This window comes from Typopeltis vanoorti, chromosome 6 (genome assembly GCF_054136105.1).
Source record: "Typopeltis vanoorti isolate ZY-2024b chromosome 6, IOZ_Tvanoo_1.0, whole genome shotgun sequence".
In the NCBI taxonomy this organism is placed as follows: Eukaryota; Metazoa; Arthropoda; class Arachnida; order Uropygi; family Thelyphonidae; genus Typopeltis; species Typopeltis vanoorti.
Window position 1 is genome coordinate 15,405,869 of NC_143554.1, and position 22,949 is coordinate 15,428,817.

The following is a 22,949-nucleotide window of genomic DNA, read 5'->3' on the forward strand; positions in this document are numbered from 1 at the left end:
TCCATATTCTCCTGAACTTGTACCTACAGATTACACTTATTTTGAAGTTTGCAACAGTTCATTAATTTATCTTTTATATCCTTTCAAAACTGAATGCTAAAAATTACATTACTTTTGGAATGACCTGATAGAAGCAATGTCTCAGTGTATTCCAAAGATCAGAACGTTAAATCAGGTGTGAATGAAATCGATGAATGAAAAGATTAAGCATGCAATATAAAGAAAAAAAAGCATTATTGAGGCAACATAAGAGAAGTGGTAATAATTAGTTTCATGAGGAATACAAAGAACAGAAGAAGGACTTAGTTGGTAAGGATAGCAAAAGTTCAATAGCATCAGTTAGCTAATGAAGCCAAAAAAAAAAAAAAAAAAAATCCTATTGCATTCTTTTGATATGTTGCCAGCAAAACATGGAGAAAATGCTATAAGGACAATTGTTGCAGAGCATAGTTGAGATATTAAACAGGCAGTTTGTAAAGGTCTTTCATCCTTCTGAATGTAACATCACGGAGAGTTTGAAAGTGAATGATGAGGAGTAGAGACTGACTGTGAGTGAGCAAGAGGTTTATGTGGAATATATGATAATTTATCACCACATATTTTGAAGAAATGTGTCAGGGAGTTGACATCTGCCTTGACATATTTGTTTAATATGAGTCTTACATTGAGTCAAGTTCCAAAGGGATGGAAGGAAGGCAAGATTGTACCTGTACATAAAGGATATGACAGAAGTCAAGCATCAAATTATAGGCCAATCTGTGTTTCAGATGTTGTGGTTAAAGTGTTTTTAAGACTGGTGAGAATCGAGATCCAGAATTGGATTGATAACACTAGTATTATCTTTGATAGACAGCACTGATTTGCTTAAGGGAAGTCTCATTTTAATAATCTACTTACCTTATTACAATTACAACATTGGGAGACTGATACACAGTAGTATACTTAAACTTTGCTGTGGCTTTTGATAGAATTACCACATGACAAGTTGATAGTCAAACTAGAGCAGATGGGGTTGAACATTAGACTACTGCATTGGATTGGAGACATGGCTGTCTGATAGGTATCAACAAGTTATGTATGAGGGATATGAGCCATATCGCTGAAGAGGAAAATCACTAGTGGTGTGCCTCGGTCTGTTTTAGGACTATTGCTGTTCAATCTGTATGTTAATGATATTGGGGAAGATTTGGATGGGGATATACAACTGTTTGCAGATGATGCAAAGTTAGAATGTTTATTCTAGTCTTCTTGTAAGGCTACAACATCTGCAGATGATACAAAGTTGGGACGAACTATGAGGAGTAGTGCAGATGTTGTTGTCTTACAAGAAGACTAGAATAGACCGAGTGAATGTATATGAGAGTGGAGATGCCAGTTCAATGTTGCAAAATGTAAAGTTTTGCAATTTGGAAACACATTGATGTAGATGTAGAATTTACTCTTGGCAGTAATATATTGTTGGAGTTGGAAGAAATATGAGAGTGATGTTGGATAAGGATCTAAAATTTAGAGATCATATTGCCAAAATTGTGACATTGAGACAACGAATTCTGGGAACAATGCAGAAGGCACTGACTTGCAGAAGTATGGAGATTCTGGTTACATTTTATAAGGCTCTGATTAGGTACCATATTTTAATTTATCTGCACAGATATGATCATTTGGTTTTCAAAAGATGAGGAGATTTTGAGAGAGTCCATAGGCAATTGTCCAAATATAGTTTCTGATCTTTGGAATGTTGAATATGTAGAAAGGTTAAGATGATGCAGTTTGCAGATTTTAGTGGATAGGAGGAAAAGGAGTGATATTATAGAGACATGGAAATTATTAAGGAGTTGTTATAGGATTAACATTGAAGAGGTTATCCATAAAATGATGGGAGATTAAGAAGAACAAGAGGTCATTCCTGGAAGTTGTGTAAGAATGGTTTTAGGAAGGGAGAGCAAACCAGGTTGTTTTTTGCATAGAGAGTTGTGAAAGATTAGAATGCATTGCCTGAGAACATGGTGTCTGCAGAGAATTTGAATGATGAATCTCTGACTCCATGGGGTCTTAGGATAATAATAATATTCGTAAACTGAAATGGATGGAATTGGATAACAGATTGGTAAGTTGGATCTGTGACTGACTGTCAGATAGGTATCAGAAAGTTGTATATGGGGGTGCAGAATTTCCATAGAGTAAAGTCACTAGTGGTGTACTGCAGTGGCCTGTATTGATCTGTTGCTATTGAATTTGTATATTGGTGATATTGAATTTTGAATCCCAATTTTGCATCATCTACAAAATTGGGAATAGCAATGCAGAGTAAGCAGGTGTTATTGCCATAAAAGAATACTTGAATAGATTGTGTGATTGAGCAGCTAAGTGGAACTATCATTTCAATGTTGCAAGGTGTAATATTTTGATTGGTAAATTTGAAGAAACTTTGAAGAAGATGAGAAGTCTGGGAGTGGTGGTGAACAAGGAAATGAAATTCAGGAGACACACTTCAGAAATTGTAAAGTCATTATATAATGAATGCTGTCTGTTGCTATTTATATACTGATATTCTATTTAGTAGTGCATGCTTTTTTCTCTCATAACCTTCCTTACTTATTCTACTGCATACTATGTTTATTCACCTTCTGTATTTACTAGTCATATGCCTATGAACACTGAAAAATTTATTTGTAAGGCTGCGCCATCCAAAATATCAATATTCAGCATAAGACTCAATAAAACGTCCGGTAGATCTCTCTCTCTCTCCCTCTCCCTCTCTTACTAGCATAAATTCCTTCAACAAAGTTTACATAAACAGTCGTGGTTCTTAAGTAATTAAACTGCACTTTTAATGCCTTAGTTGTTTCCCACTCACAAGTCCAATTATTTTTAGAAACAGTGCATTTTAAGATAAAGGATCAGGCAGCACTCTTTTATCAAATTATTAAAACGCATTTATTTACATTAATATGAATATACATGAATCAAACTACAGGGAGATTGCTTTCTCTACCCATATAAAAATATCTTTAGCATAAAATTAGAACCCTTTTACTTCAACACTAAATAATCTCTTCAACTCAAAAACTTATTTACTCTCTGCTTACAAATTCAACTTATTAAACTTCTAGTTTACTTGCAAAGAGGTTAGCTAACTCTCTGCTAAATTATTTTTACAAATTTGATATCAACTTCTAGCATGCCAATTGACTCTCTTATGGACACTTATAATTATTAAACTAATTCTTAACAGTCCATATATAACATATCTCCTAGATTATAAGAGAAAATGTACAAAAAGGATGGAACTTACAGAGGCTGTGTCGCACATTCAGTCAAGAGTCTTACACTAAAATCTTTCTGGCATTTCTTTCATCTGGAATTTTAGGCTTCGTTCAGGAGTGCTTTGCTTCACCATATCAGTTTGGGATATTGGTGGGCTTTTGGACTGCAATCTGCAGTACTCGAATAGCACATGCAAGAGGTTTCAGCATAGGCAAATTCTCCTCTGGATCCTACTTCGGAAACTTGTGTCTCTAACTGCCGACTGGCTCTGGCTCTCCGGTAACAGCGCTTTGCCTTGCTCTGTCGGCAGCTGGACCTGGACTGTCCTGTTTAGTAACTGAGGCCTTGCCTCTCCTCTTTCTCTGCCGCCACTGCTCTGATTCTGACTGTCCTCTGTTGTGATTCCGACTGCTTCTCCTCTGCCGTGGACTGGAAGCCCTTATGCTCGGCTCAGTCCCCTTTTATTTTGCGATCTCAGGTCCTTGCACTAAGGGTTGTAAACCCCGAAGAATTCAGCATGATTCTTTCATCTTCTTTTAAGTTTGACCCACTCTTTGTTCTCCACCGAGCACTACCTTTTTTTTTTTATCTTGCTGGTCAGCAGAAACTTGTCTGAATCTAGCTGTACTCTTAGATTCTAACTTTAAAGGTGTTATGCGCAGAGCTCACAAACAACTTTCTCACACACATAACCGTAAACAATTTTCTTGTGCTCTTACTTATAGCTATATACAAAGTTCCGATGGCAAAGCATTGCCTTTGTTTTTGACGTTAAAACAGTAAATACAGTCACTTCCTATAGGGTTAACTACATTAATATTTAGCAAAACATACATAGAAACAAACAAGATTATTTACAGTTCTCATGAGACTTGAACTATGTAAAAATCGATGAAAAGCACTTTTATTTTTAAGCTACATCGAATTTTTACAATTACATTGGATAATGGCAATGATGTGGAGCACCATAACATGCAGAAATTTTGGTTATGATTCCATTGTATAAGGCCTTGATCAGGCATTATGTGGATTATTGTGCCCAGATTTAGTCACTAGGTTTTCATGGTGATGAGGATATGTTAGAAAGGGTCAATAGAAGATTCACGAAGGAGGTAAGTGGTCTTTGGAATGTGTAGTATGAAGAGAGATTGAAATAATGTAAATTGCAAAGTCTCATGAATAGTAGGATGAGGTATGATTGAGACATACAAGTTAGTCAGGTGTTGTTATCAGGTTAACTCTGAAGAAATGTTTCATAGAATTGGGGAAGGGGGGGGGTGCTCACAACCTCCTCATTCAGTTTCCATCCTTGGAAACTGTATGGGGAGGATGTGAGCAGAGGAGTAAAGGGAAGTTTTTTGGATGGAGAATGGTCGGTGAGTGAAACATATTGCCTGAATGTGTTGTGAATGTAGTGAATCAATTTAAGGCATGGTTTGATAAGCTTTGTGTCTGATAGCGTGTACCTCCCATGATGAGTCTCTGACTTCGTGGAGAACAGATGTTAATAAAAAATAATTTTAAAATATTGTTTTTATATGACTTCCCTCACAAATAGTTATAAAGATAGTTACAGTGAGTTATCTTTATTTGACACATCAACATTGATAATTTAAAATGTCAGCTGCTCCTTAAGTTCATAGACCATTTTTGTAGAAAAGTTTAACTTATTTGCTCTCGGTAATGATCTAACACAAATCTTTCAGAAAAAAGGTAATCGTTTTCTCAACTTCCTGGACTTCAGCAGTTCTCTTTCTCTGACAATAACCTCCTAAGTTTCATATTGGGATGATCTTCAGGATTTCTCTGTGCTCTTTTCCACTTTCTGATTATAGTTTGTACTCTCCAAGAACTTTTTCAGACCAAATGCAGTAATTCCTCATTTATCCAACCACAGTAGGAGAGCAGTTTGCACGTTAGACAGTTGAAGAGTTGGATAACAGAAGATACAATCGCATATTGCTGCACCAGAAATGTCAGTGACCATGCGGCATATTTTTAAACATGGAAATATTCATGAATTATCGTTAATTTTCACACATCGAAATCTTTCAACAATCGGGAAAGAGAATATTGCTGTTTATGACCAATCATAAAAATTGCCTGCAAGCCGATTACAGCAATGGGCAGCATATCCTCTGTTCTCAAAACTGAAAGAAATAACATCTCTTGCAAATGTTAGTGGCCAGTCAGCAAGGAAATATAAAGAAAATGTTTCCACTGAAAGTGAAGATCAAGGTAGTCTGTATCCAGTTCTAAAATCTATTAATGCTGAATACTTTCTTTGCAAGTTTGTATTGCAGTGTGTAAGTGCTTGTTCTGAAACCAGAGTGCTGTGATTTTTTTAAAAGTAATAGGAATACAGATTTAAATTCTAATATGAATAAGAGACAAGGCACTTTATTTAATTTTGGTGTTTATAAATCTCTTATTGAAGGTGTTTGTGATGGAAAAAATATAATTCAATTAATTATTAATTAATAATTAATGATCAATTACACATTCCAACACAATTTTTGCTGACTTTTATATGAGACTTGTTATTTACTAATTTGGGTGTGCTGATTTCAAATATCAAACCCAATTTTCTCTATCACGTCAGATTTTTCCTCTATGACGTTTTCTTTTTGCTAATTTGTAAGTTTTTGATAGTTTTAAGGAGGCAGTACTATTTAGAGGATCAAAAAAATATTATATTTTTGATATTATTTTCTGGAAGTATGTACTTTTAAAAATCCGTTCCTAACTTTTTATCAAGAAATTCGAAAAATTCCCGAAGATATAGCCTATTTTTCAAAGCAGTGTGCAGAACAGAATTGGAGTGCTCACCTCTCTCGCTTGTTAGTAAACGAATAAATGCGTAAGAACCTGCAATGGCACGTACTGGTGCTTTGAATGCGAGAGAGGCTGATAATTAGTTACATAACTACTTAACAATATTCATTAAAAATTACAAGAATATTTATAAAAAAATAACAATTTTACTTACACATGAGTTTCAGGGAATAAATTTTTGTTTGTAGCAATTTCTGCTGTGTGTTCTGTTTTGGCAATCCCTTTTGAATACTCCAACAGTAGTCGGCCATCATGTGAGAATCCCATCTTCCTTGGTACCGATCTTTCATAGTTTTTAAGTCTTGATGAAATCTTTCGCCTTGTTCATCGCTTACAGCACCTAAATTCTCGGGAAATCTATCAAGATGACTGTATAGGAAATGAAGCTTTATGCTCATGTTGCAACCTAGGCGCTGGAAATTTTCAAGCATTGTTTCCACTAGATCTTTGTAATTGCACGCTTTTTTGTTTCCAAGAAAATTATTCGCAACCATCGTAAATGAAGTCCAGGCCTCTTTCTCAATTTCGTTCATAGAATTGATGAAATTTGGTCTCTCATTAAAGTTCTAATTTGCAGTCCATCAAATACACCGGCTTTAATTTTTTCATAACTAAGTCGTGGAAATTTTTCACGTATTGGAAACAGTCACCTTGTAAATCTAAAGCTTTAACATACTGCTTCATTAGACCTAGTTTGATGTGTAGAGGTGGAAAAATGATTTTTTCTCTGTCGATTAAAGGTTGATTTATAACATTCTGTTCTCCAACATTTAAGGATATTCTAAGAGGCCAATGTTTCTGACTCCAGTGTTGGTTTCTAGCTCAACTATCCCAGAAGCATAGAAAACACGGATACTTTGTATATCCTCTTTGAAAGCCAAGTAAAAAGTTCACCATTTTAAGATCCACACAGATGATCCAGTTATGGTCTGTATATTTTAATATCTTCAGAACCTTTTTAATGTCCTCATACGTTTCCTTTAAGTGGACTGAATAGCCAATAGGAATTGAGCCATATACGTTCCCATTGTGTAGTAAGACAATGGGAATGTATCTTGAGACTTCTGCTTGAACTGTCGATAAACAAACGCCACTCATTTGGATGATATTGTACAACATTCATTTCAGTTAGTAAACCTGACGCATTGTTACAGTAAACAAACCCACACTCATGTTTAAAATATTGTACAAGATTACTTTCCCTGCTACGATAAAAAGTTATCTTCGTATCTTGCTTCAGTAAGTTTTTTTTATTTAATCTTGAAGCTAACAATTCCAATGATTCCTTTGATAGGCCCAAATCTCATACTAAGTCATTCAATTCCACTTGAGTAAAACGTTGCAGTCCAGAACTAGAAATTAAATTTTCATTGTCTAAATCAACATCCGGGTCTTGCTCCTCAAGAACATATGGCATATCCCGATCATGCTCGTTCTCAAGTAAAGGAAGTCCTTTATAAATTGGCACGGCTATTTCATTGGAATGAGCAACTGGCCGAATTGCTGAGTCGAGATTTGGATACACAATTTTTTTCTTATTCTTCTTATTATAACCAGAAGTCTGAACTAAACAAAAATAGCAATCATCTACGTGATTTTTCGGTTCACACCAAATCATTGGAATGCCAAAAGCTAATTTTTGGCGTTTTTCCTTGCTCCACTGTCGTAAATTTTCTACACATGATTTACACACTTTATTTGGAGCCCATGAATTGTCCTGATCTGTAAGTTTTATGTCAAAGTATGCAAAGTACACTTTCTTAACGAAATCAGTGATATTTGTTCTTTGACTGGGAACAGTAAAGCTGCCACAAATGTAGCAGAAGGAATCTACACTATTGACACATTTTCGAGTAGTAGACATGATGTATTTTCTTCACTGCTGACTAACATGCAATTAACAAGACAAAGAAACCAGAAACTTTATTGAAACGTTATAAGCGCTCATCATACTACTTTCACAATCGATTAACGATTGACTGATTTCAATCCTTCTTTGTCCACTATGATGCATATAGCATTCATTTGTTTTAGGCAGTTGTCATCGCCTACTTTTCATCACCTAAATGTATTAGGTCGGTTATCGGCCTCTCTCGCATTCAAAGCGCCAGTACGTAACGTTGCAGGTTCTTACGCATTTATTCGTTTACTAACATACTTGTGTAGAGGCTTAAGTGCTGTGCGTACATTATGTTGGAGGTTTAATGGATTTTTTACAACACTCAAAACGAGTTAAAATAGAATTTTTCTAAGAGCTTCTAAGAAAAGTCTCTCTTTCTTGAATTTGCTGTGGTGGAGCATATGTATCATGGAAGAAAACCACCATGCTCCACCACAGCAAATTCAAGAAAGAGAGACTTTTCTTAGAAGCAGCAGCAGCTCTCAGTAACCAACCAAATCTTAATAAATATGGTTGTATTAAGCTTCCGAAGATTTGGGAAACAGTCATCACCAGAGGCCCCACCTTGCATTCCAGGCCACCTACTACTGCCCTTAGAGGGCGCTCCACCTAGATAGGACTTTAGTGTCACCCACGTGGTTGGGCTTAGTATTGTAAGTTTTTGTGTGCATGTTACATTAATTGTTTTTGTAATCCCTGTAGATGTCCTAGTGACTAGGACGAAATATAGGAAGTATTAAATTCTATTTTAACTCCTTTTGAGTGTTGTAAAAAATCCATTAAACCTCCAACATAAAATCGTTTACTAACAAGTTAGCGGTGAGTGCTCCAATTCTATTCTGATCTGCGCACTGCTTTGAATAATAGGCTATATCTTCAGGAATTTTTCGAATTTCTTGATAAAAAGTTAGGAACAGATTTTTAAAAGTACATACTTTCAGAAAATAATATTAAAAAATCGATTTTTTTGATCCTCTAAATAGTACTGCCTCCTTAAAACTATCAAAAACTTACAAATTAGCAAAAAGAAAATTCCATAGAGGAAAAACCTGATGTGATAGAGAAAAATGGGTTTGATATTTGAAATCAGCACACCCAGATTAGTAAAAAAACAAGTGTCAGATCATAATCAGCAGAAAAAAATTTTTTTTTGTTGGCCAGTGTTATTAATGATAAATATTAATTAATAATTAATGATCAATTAATAATAATTAATAATTAATGATCAGTTAATAGTAAATAATAATTAATGATCGATTAATATTAATAATTAATGATTAATTAATGATATATATATATAGAGCAAAAGGAAATTAATGATATATTTATATATCATTAATTATGTAATTTATAATGATATAAATTATTGATTAATATTAATTAATAATTAATGATCAATTAATTATTAATTAATGAAAATCAGCCAAATTAACAATTAATTATTAATTAATGCATTACAAAATAACCAAGGTATTCCATGAAAATTTCAGGATTTGTGAAGTGTTCCGTTGTAGAAAAAGTTTGGGAAACCCTGTCCTATTCTAGTCATTCCTTTCCCTCTTTTCTCCGCTCCTCAAATCCTGTTCATGGCAAAAGACTCTAACAAATGTGCCATTACAATTCCAAAAGAAAAATTCACCATATATTTAATGAAACTCTAATATCTCACTCAGATTTGCATTATAGCTCATAAGAAATTTAAAAAACATCACAACCAAATCCAAAGTAGACTTTGTAGTGCCCAGTTGAAAAAATTTGCCTCATCTTCATCTCTATTATGCCAATAATCATCTAAAGAACTTGTGCAATGATGATTGTTTTTCACTTGACATGTCAAATGATGCACCTGACTAATCTGCATTATTATTAAGAGAGACTTCCAAGGAGTCAGGGGATCATTGAAGGATGCGACATACTACATACACCAGCTATCATACTTGAATACATTCACACTGCTTGCACTCACACCCAATGCAATCTATTCCAATCATGCACCACCCTATGAGAGAGAAATCTAGCCCTCGCACCCCCTTCTTAGCAACATTCATTCTCAGCTTCCAAGGATACCTTCTTGTCCATTCCCCACCCTCAAAAATTGAAAAATTCTATCAACTGAAATCCTGTATGATCCTTTCAGAAATTTGTAAATCTCAATCATATCACTTGTCTTTCTCCTATTTGCTAGTGTTTGCAGTCTACAAATTCTCAATCTGTCTTCATAATCAGTACTTCACAATCCTGATATCATTTTTAACACTCTCCTTTGCACTCTCTCCACTATATCAGAATCACAATGGAAACCAGGAGACCAGATCTGCACACAGTTGTCCAAATGAGGTCTTATCACGACCTCGTAAAGAGGCAAAATGACATCCATAAATTTGCCATCTTTGCTACATGGCCCTTGAACTTCCACTTCCTATCTACTACAATCCAAGATCCCTAGCTTCATTAGTTTCTTCTACATAATCCCAATAATATAATATGACATTGGATATCTAATCACACAAAAGTGAGTGACTTTCCATTTCTGACATTGAACTGACATCCATTTTCCCATGCCCACAACTCCAGCCTCTTCAAATCATTCTGAAGAGGCTGGAGATTCATATTATCCTACCTATCTTTGCATTATCAGCAAATAGCTGTATGTCGCTTGTTAAATCCTTTCCAATATCATTAATGTACAGATTGAATAATAGTGGCCCAAGCACTGATCTTTGTGGTACACCACTGGTCACCTTAAATCTCGCAGACTCGCATCCCCCATATACCACTTTTTGATATCTCTCAGCCAGCCATCCTCTTATCCATGCTAATATTCTATAATCCAAACCCATATTCTCTCATTTATATAACAGTCTACCATACTGTATTCTGTCAAAAGCTTTAGCAAAATCCAAAAGTATCATGATGTATCCATTCCCCTTTTTTAGTTCAATGGTAATATTGTTATAGAATATGAGCAAGTGGCTAAAACATGATCTTCCCTTAATAAACCCATGTTGCTCATTGCAAAGTAGAGATGCACTGTCAACCGATTTCTTAATGCGAACCCTAACCAATTTTTCCAAAATCTTCATCACCACTCCTGAGATACCAATTGGTCAATAATTGGATACATCGGTCTTTGCACCACTCTTGTGCAATGGAATTACTATACCTCTTTCCATTCCTGCAAAATCTTCCAAGTACTGAGACTCATATTAAGCAGCCTGGTCAGGCTTAGCTAGTTAAGCTGAACACACTTGGGATATCAGCACATCTGCTAACATCCCCATCAATCCCTATTGCTGAATTCTTATTCAATTTGTGCAATGGCTCTAATACCTCATCCTCATACACCTGACTTTCTTCATCTAGTGAGCTCAATGTTGCATACACCAAGTTAATAGCTTTAAAAAAAATGGACACTCATTAGTTGAACAACCTCTTCTGCATCTGTTAGTTATTCTTTCATGTTCATACTTACTTTTTTTCTTTTACTTGCAGCCTACCACTAGAATTCTTTGGGGTTGTGTTAGTACTCATATCCCATTTTTTTTCATGCTCAATCTTTGCTTTCCGTACAACAGTTGTGAATATTCTAGCCTGCTGCTTATAATTTTCTTAACAGTCATCATCGTTATGCACATGGTATTCCTTTCACATCATCCTTTTCTTACTAATCTCTTGCTTAATAAGATTAAGCATCCATTTGACTCCTACCTTATTTATTCTTCGAACTCTCGAGACACATTCTGATATCACATACTGTAATTTAAGTATTGTTAAATGCTTTCCATGCACTATTGATAATCCTTCCTTCTGGCAACTGATCCCATTCCACTGACCTCAGTATACTCCTCAGTTGGTCATAATTTTCTACTTTGTAGTTCAGCATGTAACCTTTCTGAATGAAACATTCATAAACTTATTCACTTCCCAAGTGAGTACCGCATGATCACTGTCATAAACTAGAGGCAGAATAGTGACATCTTTAACTGAAATGCCTTCTGACACTATAATCAAATCTAACACTTTATGATAGAGTTCCTTCTGTCACATGCTGCTTGAGGAAGTTGTCCCACAATAGCTCAATAAATTCATTTTCATTTTTCTCGTGAGATTTTACTGCTACCCAATCAATATTTGGATAATTAAAGTCTTCCATTATTATTACTCTTTTCACACTCATCTTTTCTATTTGGTGATGCATTTCTTCATCACTAGCAACTGATCCATGAGGTCTGTAACAACACCTCTCTATGTAATTGATCTTGTTAGATTTCACCTCACACCAGATGGCTTCATACTCACTGCCACATGAAATACTGTTAGTAGTAGTACTATAATCATAGGTCTCAACTCTAATTGGATTGAAGTCATCCGAGATCATTAGCAGCATGCCCCCCTCCTATCTATCCTTCCTAAAAATACTGTACCCTTTACACTCGATAGCAGTTAGTATGTCTGATTCTGCTAGCCAGGTCTCACTAATGCCTACAATCTGAGGTACCAACATGTTGACCAAGGCAACAGACCCTACCCAGTGGCTTAGCTAGGGGAGGGGGGGTTTGGAGGGGCAGCCGCCCTGGATGGCACTTTGAACCTTTTTGAACTTTTGCAGTTAATTCTAAAATAGTCTCGAGAACTCAGTTCCAAATATTGCAATACTACTGCGAATTTTCCTACCAATTGCTCTAAGTGTGAGAGGAGTTTTTCTAAATAAAATTTATTTAAGAATTACCTACATTACTATGAAATAGATTTCGCCAATTTCATCGATTTTGATAATAGAAAAAGAAGAAAATTAACATTTTAGAATGTTGAAATTAAAGTTTTACTTTGAAAATAATCATAGTGTTTTAATTTATTTCCCTATATTTTTGGTGTGTATTGAGAGGGGTGGCAAACTCAGGGACTGCCCTTTGCAGCAACAGCTCTAGCTATACCACTGACTCTACCCCTTCGTTTCTGATACTCCTGCATTCATATACAGTCATAATAAGCTATCTGCATGTTCTTTTATATACTCTCATCTGCAGTCTGCATTACACAGTTGGACAACTTGAAGATCACTATTCTTCTCTAGTGCCTTATACATTTAGACATTTTTGCACACGTCTGATGAGGTCCGAACCAGATAAACACAAAGTCAAAATTCTCACCTCATGAACATTTCCATGATCATCAGTTGATTAACATTTCCATTTGCTTCAAATTGCTTGCCATCGTAGCCCTTCTTCTGAATTCATTTTTGGCACTGATGATTTTCACTTTCTTACTTTTCACCCTCACCTCTTCCAACAACCCTTTCATGTCCTCTCTCATATTGTATTTATCACTAGTTAAGTCATTAGTACCTACTACAGTTATGATCTCGTTTACTTTCTGTTTTTGAATTGCTTCCTTATATTCCTAATTTTCGCTCTGAGAAAATAACTTCAAGTTTTCTTGGAGTGAAAACTATTGTTGATATTCAAGCTATCTTTTATTATAGATTCACCATACCAAATGACATCCTTCTTTTTACAAAAACGTCACTTACCTGATTTCTGTTACTTCCTGTCTTAAATATTTCCGTGCTTTGTTATTTCTTATTTTGCCGCTTAATTTTCATTTTCTCTGTCTCTATGTTCATTTAAACATGTTTATACTTTTTGCAATTCCCACATCATCTTTCTGATGATCTGCTTTAATTTTTCTGTTTTGGAGGTTAATTAATTTTCACTAACCTCCTCCACATTATCGCCTGCGGTGCTCTTCTTCTTAACATTATATTTCTTGTGCATTTTTGGCACCGTTTTAAACTTATACTATTATTGAAATATCATAATAAAATATGCTATAAAACACTAAAAACACCAAAATTTACACTAATATACTGTGAAACATTAATTTTCTAAGGGGAAAAAGTCAATAAACCATACAAAAATCACTAATTTTATGAGTGCTAAATTCACCGACCAACCACCAGTTATTATTAGTCATGTTCTCCAAAACAGCTGCTGTTAGAAGTGTTCAGATTTTTTTATATGTCTTCTACTACATTTATCTTTCCAAATAACCTTTTTTTTAGTAGACAATGAAACATGTAGAAGTTTAGTGTATTATTATTTTTATACCATGTCTATAAGTAGAGCTTGCAATTTTAGTTTCTCTTAACCTGACCTCATGTTTGGGTTTCAATATGAATATGTAATTTTTTATTTAATGGATTGAGATGGCATGTCAAAGCAAATAAATTTCATATGGACCACTAAAAAATAAGTGCTATCCTTAGAGCTTACTTTTGATGAACAATTAAACTATCTCCTTTGAACAATTTTTTTTTATAAATCTTGAAAAGTTCTGTAACACTGATATGCAGCTGAATGGTTAAGCAATAATTTCTACATTTGATTTTTAGTCTATGTAGTTCTATTTACAAATAATTACTTGTTTTTTTTTTTTATCATAGTAGAATACAAAGCTGCAGAAGACGCTGTATATAGGACACAGATAAGGAATATAACAGATGGCAATGTTAAGTTTTCCCAGCATGTAAGTCTCTCATTTTATTTTACGTAGAACTTTGATGATCAGTTATTATGATTGATCCCATGTTAATATGTTTTATTATTATTAATGAAAATCTCTACAGAGTAAATTGACTTGTTGAAGATGGTCCTCATCTATCCAGCACTGTGTCTGTCATATTAAAGCTTAAACAGTTCACTCTCTTATCATTCATATATCTCCACTTCCCATATAAAAATTCTGCTTCTTACTGCTTCTTTACTCTATTTTGTACTAAGTTCCAGTTCTTTCATTATTATTATTAGTAGTAGTAGTATGCAGGGTCCTCAAGATAGTCAGATTCATCCATACAGGATACTTCACCATGTTTTCCCTTGGTAAGTCAGACTATGTTTGTTTAGATTTTATATTTGCATAATCTGCCATGGGAAAATAGGTCTTTTCAGTCATGCTCTTAAGACTTTTTGTAGGATTGATTGAAAAGGCACACCTCTTTCATCATACAAGAACCTATTACAAAAGAAAATTTAAAGAAGCCTGTGAGACTTTAATAAAACAACCAGATTTACACAAGAACAATGGTCTCAAAATTTCCAAATATTGGTCAACTTGTATACAACCCTGAAACAGTGCACATCCTCAAATTAAGTGGAGTACATAAAGTAGAGGTAACTTAGGTAGAGTACTTGAAAGTAGAGGTAACTTCAACAAAGAAAATTCAACAGGAGCACTAAGTATTTTTTTGTATTTTCATTTTTTTATTACACTTTATTAAGGAACTACAATAATCATTGGGCTACCAGTGATAGAATATGTTATATAAAGTATGAAGACTAACTAGTTATCAAAATGCTAACAGATCTCAGAAAGAGTAATTTTATGACTGGCTGATGTAATTACTTATTATTTATTATTAAGTTTGCTTTGATATTTTTTTAAAATGAGGTCAGGCTAGGAGGTTAATTAGTGAAACATTATGTAGCTTGCAATGGTTATGGTGCTAGTTGACTTAATGTGGTGTGTATATAGATAGATGAATATGTATAATCCTGTAGATGACCTTAATATATATAGTTCATAATGTAGAATTTCAATGTTATTAAAGCTTTTTTAAGACTCAAAATGTAGTCGAGACTGTAAATCTCGTGATTGCTATTGTGTCTCTAATGTTGTTCACAGTTTTTTAGTTCACAGGTTAATTAGTGAAACATTATGTAGCTTACAATGGTTATGGTGCTAGTTGACTTAATGTGGTGTGTATATAGATAGATGAATATATATAATCCTGTAGATGACCTTAATATATATAGTTCAAAATGTAGAATTTCAATGTTATTAAAGCTTTTTTAAGACTCAAAATGTAGTCTTTTGCCTTTTGCCTTTTATCTTGTTGGATTCTACCAAATGATTCCTTTGCATGTAATTAAAAAATTTGAATGTGTACCCACTTTCTACTCAAATCGTCAGTTATACATCCTGAAGCTGATTTGTCTGAATTTGTGGATATAATCTTCAGAAATAGAGTTAATCCTTAGGTTTTAATTTGTTGCATTGTAATATAAAAGAAAATAATACTTTAGTTTCAAATACTAATATTTTATTTAATAAAACCTGGTTTCACCTACACTACTATGCAGTAAAACCTTGTTTCACATACACTAATATCATATACAATAAAACCTACTTTCACAGGCACTAATGTCATAAAAAAAGTGAGGTAATTGTGGTTCATAGCTCTTACTGCCTGAAGATTTATTGAGGATAGAGTTTGACTTAAATCTAAGCAGAAACAACAAGTAGATGCTGCTTGTTATCTCAGCCAACATTTACTTAGAGTTAATCATTATCATCTTGTTATTACTATTAAATATACATACTACAAAGTTATATTTATATTTATTTCTTTAGGAAATAATGTCCACTGAAATTAAAGTGAATGTTACTGACACCGAATTTGTAGTAGTTGAAAACTGTTCTGCGTGGGATACCAATGCTGTCATATTGAAGGTAAGCTTGTTTGTTTTCTCAAAATTGTTTTATGTTCTGTTGATTTAACTTTAATTTAGCAATTAATTTTTTATTGCATCCCAAAATATTGCATCATATACATTTTTTTATTTGTGTGTGTGTGTGTGTGTAAATGCAAACTTTCTTCTTCTTCTTTAATAGCCATTTTCTGTCCACTGCTAAATGAAGGCCTTCATTAAGCCTTATATTGAGCTTTTGGGAAGGCCTTCACTTAGCAGTGGACAGAAATTGGCTAATGAAAAAGAAGAAAGTTTTTGGTTTTCCTATAGCTCCTCTTTCCATATAAATAAAGACATCTGCAAACATTAGTGAATGTCATGGGATTCAAACCTGAAGCCTGTTTGGTGTTGTGTGAAGCAAGATTTCTGCAGTTTGATAAGATGGATATGATGATCCGAAATGCATTTGCTAATAGATCTACATGTCTGTCCATAGTAGAACAATTTACAGGAACATGGGACCTCGTACATGCCAGGTAGCATCAGAGGTGAGAGTTTGTCTTTAGGAGAAGGTAACTAATTGTAGATCTGGTTGATTGGTTTGTAGGTAGCAGCCAATTTATATTTCTTCATAATTTTTGAAAGACATTGTGCAAGGCCAGAAACCTGGCTTCGCTTTAGTATCTATTGGAAAAAGACCAAACTTCTACATAGATCTTTATATAAACATGAACATTTATATAAAGAAAGTGCTGAAGCCCTACATCACAGACCCAATTTGAACCATAGCGATGTTCTTACTATCCCTAAAGTCTGGGAAATTGTCATCCTAAATTGTATAAAATAATTTTATATATGTTATCTCATTTTAATATAATCATTTTTTTTCCCAGATATATTTTAATTTAATTCTTTAACATGCTACTGCATGCATAGAGGGATTCCATTGTAAGCATGCACCCTAACTGTATGTGATTCCTAGTATTCTTTGAATTAACTTACTGACGATGTGCTATGATACATATGACGAAATATTTACTTATTAAAAAATCTTATTACTGTGGTTACATGGCTATGTTTAGTCATGAATGTTCCACAGGTTTCATTATACAACAAAATCCACCATTTACTACTCTCTCAGCTACTTCCCTATCCATCAGGCATATAGAAACAAACAAACAAAAAACGTTTGTATATACATGTATAATGATAAGTACCTGTTGGATTTCTGCTCAGCATATGGAATAGTCTTCACTAATATCATGTTCCAGCATAAAGATGTGCAAAGGTTCACATGGAGAGAAGACAAGAAATAAGAAAAGTCTTATTGACTATACTATTGTTGATAGTGTTATCTTCATACAGTTTTAAAATACAAGAATGAAGTGGAAACTATCAATTAGTTTTAAGAAGGATAAAAAATCAATATCAAGAGTATGAGAATGAAAATAAGAGTGTGTAAGAACATTTTATAAAGAATTAAAGTTGAGCAGCTTTCACGGGTAGGCTGACTTAACTATCCAATTATTATTGAAGAAAAAATGAAACAGTTTAAAAACAAGAACCAAACTTTTGTGTCTCATTAGCAAATTCTGAATTAAACACTGATTAATTCAGCTAGGGAGGCAAGTTGTCTGGGGGGGAAAAATCCATGGAAAACACAAGTAATTAGAGGTACGTGGAAAAGAAAATGCATACCATAAGTTCCTAGTAAATAAGTCAGCAAATGACATAAATGAATACAGAGAAAAATGCAAGAAAGTTAAAATAAGTATAACAGTAGCTAAACTAAAGTCATGGAAAGACTTCGGTAAGAATATAGAAAATAAATATCAAGAAGGTGGCAGGATGTTTTGGAGGCTAGTGAAAAAGGAATCAACAATGATAAAGGTGATTACAAATAAAGATACCCTAGACATTTGGGGTAATTACTTTCAAAGACTGTTAAAACAAAACAAGCAGTGACAGAACAGTAGTAGAAAATTTTCAAGAGGAATACAAAGAAGAGCACATATCAATATAAATGGTAGAAACAGCTATCAAAAACTTGAAATACAGAAAGGCTGCTGGAGTAGATAATATTAGACCAGAAATTCTTAAGTATGGCAGTATAAAAGTTCTGCAGTTGCTGTGCTGCATAATTCAGAGGACTTGTTTAGAAAGTTGAATTCCAGATGATTGGAGAAGACCTCTAATAGTTCCTGTCTGTAAAAAAAGGGAATAAAGTTGAATGTGAGAATTAGGGAGGTATATTAAGTGGTTCAGGTAAGATTTATGTAAACATAGTTGAAAAGAGGTTGTGGAGGAGAGCTTGGAGAAGAACAATCTAGGTTCAGACCAAACAGAGGTTGTCAAGATCAGATTTTCACTTTACGACAAATAGTTGAGAAATCATGGAAATACGACAGTGATCTGTATGTAAGCTTTGTAGAGCTGGAATAGTCACATGACAAAGTGTCCAGAGAAAAGCTTTTCAAAACACTACAGTTACATGGGATAAGTGGAACATTTATACAGAGCAAGACATAGTCTATAATTAAGTTGTAAATCAGCAATTAGAAATCGAAAGAAACACAAAGATGGTTTGATGTAAAATTAGGGAGTAAGACAAGAATACACATTATCTCCACTCTTTTTCACCATTTATATGTATTATATTATGAAAGAAAGTGGCATTAAACCTGATATTAGAATCAGATATCAAACATGGCTCTTTGCTTATGCAGATGATGTTGTTCTCTAAAACATGTCGAGTGCTAGTCTCCAGAATTCTAAGTAAATTGCATAACTGCTATAACAAATTTGGTATAAGACATAAAGATCAGCAATAAAAAGACCAAAACTATGAAAATAGGCAGGAATAGAAAACTTCATCTGTTTTCTGAATGGGGATCCTGAAGAACAAGTAAAATATTTCAGCTATTTAGGCACTGTTTTTAGTGAATATGACAAACTTAATTTTAAAATGGACAACATAATAAGCAAAGCTGGTATGGTGGTGGTGGTGGTGGTGTGTGGGTGGGGGGGGGGGGACACTTGAGTAAGTTTATATGGAATAAGACAGAAATTAGCCAAAACACCAAACAAACAGTATATAAGACAACATTCAAACCAATTTTAATTATGGATCTGAGAGTTAGGTTAGAAATAAAGCACTTGATCCAAGATTGGAGATCGCTGAGAGTTCTAAGAAAAATTAGGGGAGTGAACAGATGTCATCTGTGGCAGAATCATATTAAAAATTAAGATATTAAGAACTTGACATTGTTAACATTCAAGAATGTGTGAGTAGAGTCCAGTTCATATCAGGAAATTGAAGTCCTCACAAGTAATAGGCTAATTTAGAAGAAAATTGTTGTAGAAGATTAGTAATAATGTAAACTGAATCATGTAGTCCTCTTATAGTGACCTGCACAGGAAATTGATGATGATTATTACTGCAAATTTAGTTCAGTTAGAGAAGTAAGAAATCATATTTAAGTAAATGGTAATAATTTATTACAATTTTTCTATTAATTCCCATGGATACAAAATTCTGTTTCAGAATATGATGTAAAGCATTAGTAATTATTGAACAGTACAGTGTTGGAATAGTCATTATCTGAAATCTATATTGTGAACTAAATATGAACAGTTTATTTTGTGAAAAAGAAAAATAACTTTCAAGAAGTTGTTTATTATATGCCACATTGTATGGCTTCCTCTGAAGGAATCTTCAGAAGACAAGGCAAGTAGGTTGGCCTTGTTGTTTGGTGAGATGACTATAGTACCATCTGGATGTGAGAGTGATAGAAACCTGGATGGGCAGCAATTGCCCCCAATGGCCTTGGCAAGGGACCAGAAGGAGTGACTGCCATTTGGGCAGGAGGCAAGTTTGCAGCATTTGGCCCCTTCAAAGTCTGACTTGGAATTGGTGATGATTTTTTAAAACTGTTGTGGGCTGTAGTATAGGCAGAGAGGGCAGCTGGAGTTTTGATCTTGAGCCAGTTGTGGTAACAGAGGATTTTTTTTTTTTTACATACAGCATTGGCACACTTTTTTGAGAACCAAGGCTTGGATGGTGGCTGAGAGTTTAGAATGGAATAAGGGATGAAAGCCTTCATTCCTGTGAGGATGATTTTTGTTATTCAATCAGAGCAGGTGTTTGGATCAGAAGAACTGAAGCAGTAGTCAGACCATGGGAAGGAGGAATAGAAGTAATGGAGATCCTCCCAGCTGATACCCTTGTAGTGCCCAAGGACATGTGACTGTGAACTGGTGGGTGTAGGTTGTTCTGCAGCAAAAAAGACTTGTATGAGGTTGTAGTCTGAGTTTCCAAGAGGAGAACCGATAACCATAATATATCTGGAAGGGGAGCTTGTTAGGAAGAGGTCAAGTGTGTTGACAAATTGTAAGGGGTTGTCTAGTATTCTGGTGGGAAGACTGATGATCTGGGATAAGTTGTTGCTGATGGCAAACACCTCAGTATCCATGTGTGCCTGCTTAATCAGTGAAACTGGAGAAAGGGAGTCAGTATGAGTTATAGTCATTGAAGTCCCCAAAAAAGGATGACCTCATTATTGGGGTACTTAGACTGCAGAAAGTAGAGCTTTAGAGAGAGAAAGTTGAACAGGTTAGAGTGGTTGACAGAGTTTGGAGAGTAATGGAGGGAGCATATGAAAAGGGCAAGTTGATTTGGTAGACAAATTTTGAGCCAAAGTAAATCAAATAGTGGGAATTCAAGGATTTGCAGTCTCTGGCATGGCTATCCTTGTGACGAAAAGAGCTGTGTAATGTGTAGTTTGGTCATTTGAGGTGATGTTGAGATTACCAGTTGGGGGGGGGGGGTTCTGAAAAGAATAGTAGTTCTGGTTTAGATGACTGTAAGTGGTGGTGGTGCACATCATTTATATTGTTCTTTAGGCCACAAATGTTGAAGTGGATGTGGAAACTTTTTTTTGGGGGGGGGGGGGTAAAATTATTGTTGTTGGGTTGTTTGGATTTCTGTTCCCTTTAAAGACTTTTTTTTTGGTTGGATTTCTGATGGTTTTTTTGAACTGCTTTTTGTGTGGGAGAATTTTTGTGATCAGCAGTAAAAATGCATTTCTTTCAGTTCATTGTATTTGGTGAGGAAGAGATAAAAAGGAAGTTGGGCATGCAGTGAGATGTGACAGACTTGCAAACATAACGCCCACACAGAGGGTTGTTGGTCTCCTGTCCATATGTGGCTTCAACAGTTTCCTCTTCAGCCTTCAAACTCGCAAAACACGTGGTTGCAGGATTTTTTGCTAGCTTATCGGAAATCCTCCAGGTTCGTTACTACCTGTTTCAGTCCCATGTACTAACTTGCAGCCTGCAGTGTACCTTCAGTGTACCTTCAAAATCGGGAGGGTCTGGGGCTCCATATAGTTAGATTGGTATATCTTTAACGGTATCACTCTCACTGCATGTAGGAAGGGAGACAGAAACCAGAACCCTTGCTCTAGCGACCAAACATGGCTGCAGCTATTTCAGGTCTCTAATATGCAAGGTGGTGGTATTTCACTGGGTGATGAAAGACATCTGCCACCTAGAGGTTAAGTTGGCATTTCCTCCAACAAGGAAAGATATGGCTTTGCAGTGACAATGTTCAGCAGGGTCCTGTTTGTGGAAACAGGCTATATATTGTGCATTGACAGCCCTTTAGTAGCCCAAGTAAGGTGAAACTGTCCAACTTCAAAAAGTTAATTTCTTAATGGTGGCATCAGTTCACGTGAGGTAAATGATATAGCTTGATTGTCAGTTGGCAAATATAAGTGTTAATGCTGATCAGTAAAAATATTTCCATGTGATAATTAAAAAAGAGTAAATTAAGAAAACGTGAAGTATAGGAGGATAACTTTGGAAATAGAGAAAAATGCCTTTCTTTCTGAAAAGTTAGGAAATACAGTATCTGTAAAGAGATAGCTTTAGTCCTGATATCAGAAACTTATTATGCAGCCTATTTCAGAGAGTTGAGGAATCCATTGGTGTGTGTGTGGGAGGGGGGGGGGGCTTTTTAGGGTCACGTCATGTCGAAACATTATCACATGCACCTGTGTACTCACAGAAATGATGAGAGTGCATCCATGGGCACTCCATTCACCACACACAAACACAGACTCGCATGCTATGAGAAGTACCTACATCTTGAACTTTCCTAATCACACTTATCGCTTATAGGAATGATGTTTAGTTTTACCTTTCATACACCATAAAATCTCACTTATGTTTGTATTTTAAGATTTCATTATCAACATGTGTGTTTTGATTGCTTTTTGTCCTCTTGTTTATTACTCAAATCTTGTAGATCAATCTATACTCAAATGCACAATTCCAAGTGAAATTTATCATCTTGGTTACTCTGCTGAATCGTGTTAGCTATGACTGTCTTCTGTGGAACATTGGTGACCACTTAGAACACTATTTCAGATGTGTCTTTATCCAAGCCCTATAAAGTGATTGAAATTTCCTTATTCCTG

The 22,949-nt window shown here is 34.8% G+C and overlaps 1 protein-coding gene across 1 annotated transcript in view; it reads left to right on the forward strand.

Moving 5' to 3' along the window:
* The window catches only part of Vps13D (vacuolar protein sorting 13D), a 1,260,195-nt gene that overhangs the window by 634,732 nt on the left and 602,514 nt on the right, over window positions 1-22,949 (forward strand). The window contains exons 44-45 of the mRNA XM_090393926.1: window positions 14,445-14,527; window positions 16,412-16,510. Coding sequence (XP_090250052.1) covers window positions 14,445-14,527; window positions 16,412-16,510 — 182 coding nt within the window. The remainder of the gene's footprint in view (window positions 1-14,444; window positions 14,528-16,411; window positions 16,511-22,949) is intronic.